The sequence below is a fragment of the Pteropus alecto genome, unplaced genomic scaffold (assembly GCF_000325575.1).
Source record: "Pteropus alecto unplaced genomic scaffold, ASM32557v1 scaffold479, whole genome shotgun sequence".
Lineage (NCBI taxonomy): Eukaryota > Metazoa > Chordata > Mammalia > Chiroptera > Pteropodidae > Pteropus > Pteropus alecto.
The window spans coordinates 2387998-2390274 of NW_006492031.1; the positions used below are offsets into that span (position 1 = coordinate 2387998).

Consider the following 2277-nt stretch of genomic DNA (forward strand, 5'->3'; position numbering starts at 1 on the left):
TGTGGTCTTTTCTTACCCTCGCAGGCTTTATTGTATGGGAGAGGCACCGTGCAGGCAAACTGCCACAGACATCAATATCGGCAAATCCCAGGAAAACAAAAAGAGAGCATGCAGTCCAGGTATCCGGGCTTTGGCCACAGCTACTTGGGGGAAAACATGGGTGCTGAAGCCAAGGCCGAGATTCGGACTTCGCGTAGGCTTTATAATTCCCCTTCCAACTCAGTTGCCCCAGCATCTGGGTTTTCTTGCTTCATAAACACTGTTTTTGTTGTAGATTCCAGCGCCCACATTTCACAAACTGTCTCATGTTTTTCCACAGCCCCCGCGGGGACTATGGCTGTTTTTCCCGCGGTGCTCTGCACCTGGACTCATCGATTTATTCTATTCTGGCTGGAATGAAAATGCCTTACAGAGAGAGGCAGAAAAAATATGTGACTTTCCCACATCTGCCTGTCCTAACTAGACTTTGCTAGTCCCCACTCCTTACTATGCTTTTCATCAAATCAAATCAAATACTTTTGCTGCCGGGTTTCAGCACAGCCACCAACTGGGGCAGAGAGGGCAGCTAAGCCCAAGATTGTGAGTCAAATTTGAGGCAAGACTATGAGAGTAAAGAGGGTTAAACAGGAACGGACCCTCCGTCTTTTTTTTTTTTTTTTTTCTTACCTTTTTTCCCTTACTTGGGTCAGCCCAAACCCTCAGTCTTCAGAATATCCCAAACCGTCCTTCACATCTAAGTCCCCACAATATGGGTGGCCAATGCTCAGCGCTGGGAGAAGAGAGCTGGCCCCACTGGAGTTTGTTGAGCTTCTGACCTACAAAGTTGAGTTCTGTTTTATGGGGTGAAATGGTCAAGGGTTTCCCTCAGAGCAGGGAGAAAAAGAGAACTGGGACTGAGAGCTGGACCAAAGTGTCCAGGAAGACCATGAGACAGGAGACAGCACTGGCCACCGAGAATATCGTCAAAATCTCCAGCCACTTGGCTAGGCACGTTTTCTCCATTGTAAAGAGTGTAGAATGACCACAAGATATCCCCATAGGTTGGTATGCCTCAAGGGAGCTCTGTTTGTTTTCAGCCATACCCAAACCTCCCACTGTTACTTAGAGCCAGCTTTGGTCTTTCCTAGGCTCCATCACAGGCTTAGGGTCTGCGCTGGAAGACCAACTCTTTCAGTCCCCATACCATGAGGCCCCTGTTACTTACCCGAGGTGGTGAGGAAATAAGGGTGGTGGTGGTCTCCCTTATGCAGAGGGTGATGGGGGTGAGGAGCCAGGAGGGTGGGTGTGGGCATAAGGGGATAGCCATAGTCTAGCAGAGGCACCCGGGAGGCCAAAGAGCTGGCGAAATGGTCGGGGGCCACCTCTCTTAGCGGCTTGGGCTTGTGCAGTAGGATGTCCTCGATGAAGAAGGACGTGGGCCTCTGAGAAGACGAAGGGTGTAGAGGAGAGGTGAAGTTGAGATTCATCTTGAGCTGAGCTCCTGCCACAGGGCGAGGGCCCGGGACGAAGAGTAGGAAGCAGGCAGCGTCTCAGCGAGCCTGGTCGAAAACTAAACACCACCCTGCGAGGCTCGGATCCCCGCGGCTGTCTCCCCGGCCTGGGCTACCCTGGGTGCTGGAGAGGCGAGAAGATAAGCTTCTAGGTAGGTTTAGGTCTAAGTGTAGGAGAATTGGCAGCTTGGAGAGGGGAGCCGAAAGAGCCAATGGCAAGGCTGCCAGCGGCTGAGGGGAGGGTGCAGTGGGCTCGGGGCGGGGCGGGGGAGCTGTCCTCGGTGCTGAACACGACTGGACAAACTCAGGGAAGTGAAGTGGATCGGGTTCTTGTTCTTACCAGGTTCCTCCACTTTAATTTCTACCCTGCCACTTCAGGATCTGCTTTGCTCCCAGTCGTTTTTAAAGAAAGCTTTAAAAAAAAAAAAAGTCTCTGGAGAGCAGAGGCATTAAAGGGTCCCAAGCAATAGGGGTGAGGCACTTATTTTGGCATTTGGGCCTAGGTTTTCAAACTTTAGAGAAATTATAGCAAAAGAATAAAGGAAGGAGTGAGGAGAGAGTCCATATCTGCCAAACCCACTTAAGTTGACGGCTGAGGGTGACTAGATTGTTGAGGTAAATAAATAAAATAATGATGATTATAACATTCTTTACCTCAGTTACAGAGGGTGGTGTGAGGGAAGTTGTAACTGCATTAGTCAAGTAATATGGTCTATGTAAATATGTCCAGGGCTACCTCTAAATGCCAGCCTCCACCTCCTCTCAAATTTCCATTACCTCCTCATTC

General features: G+C 50.0%; 1 protein-coding gene across 1 annotated transcript in view; it reads right to left on the reverse strand.

The window, feature by feature from the left end:
* Window positions 1-1466, reverse strand: part of BSX (brain specific homeobox) — a 3894-nt gene extending 2428 nt beyond the window's left edge. The window contains exon 1 of the mRNA XM_006925254.1: window positions 1205-1466. Within this exon, the coding sequence (XP_006925316.1) occupies window positions 1205-1466 (262 nt within the window). The remainder of the gene's footprint in view (window positions 1-1204) is intronic.
* Between the last annotated feature and the right edge of the window lie 811 nt (window positions 1467-2277).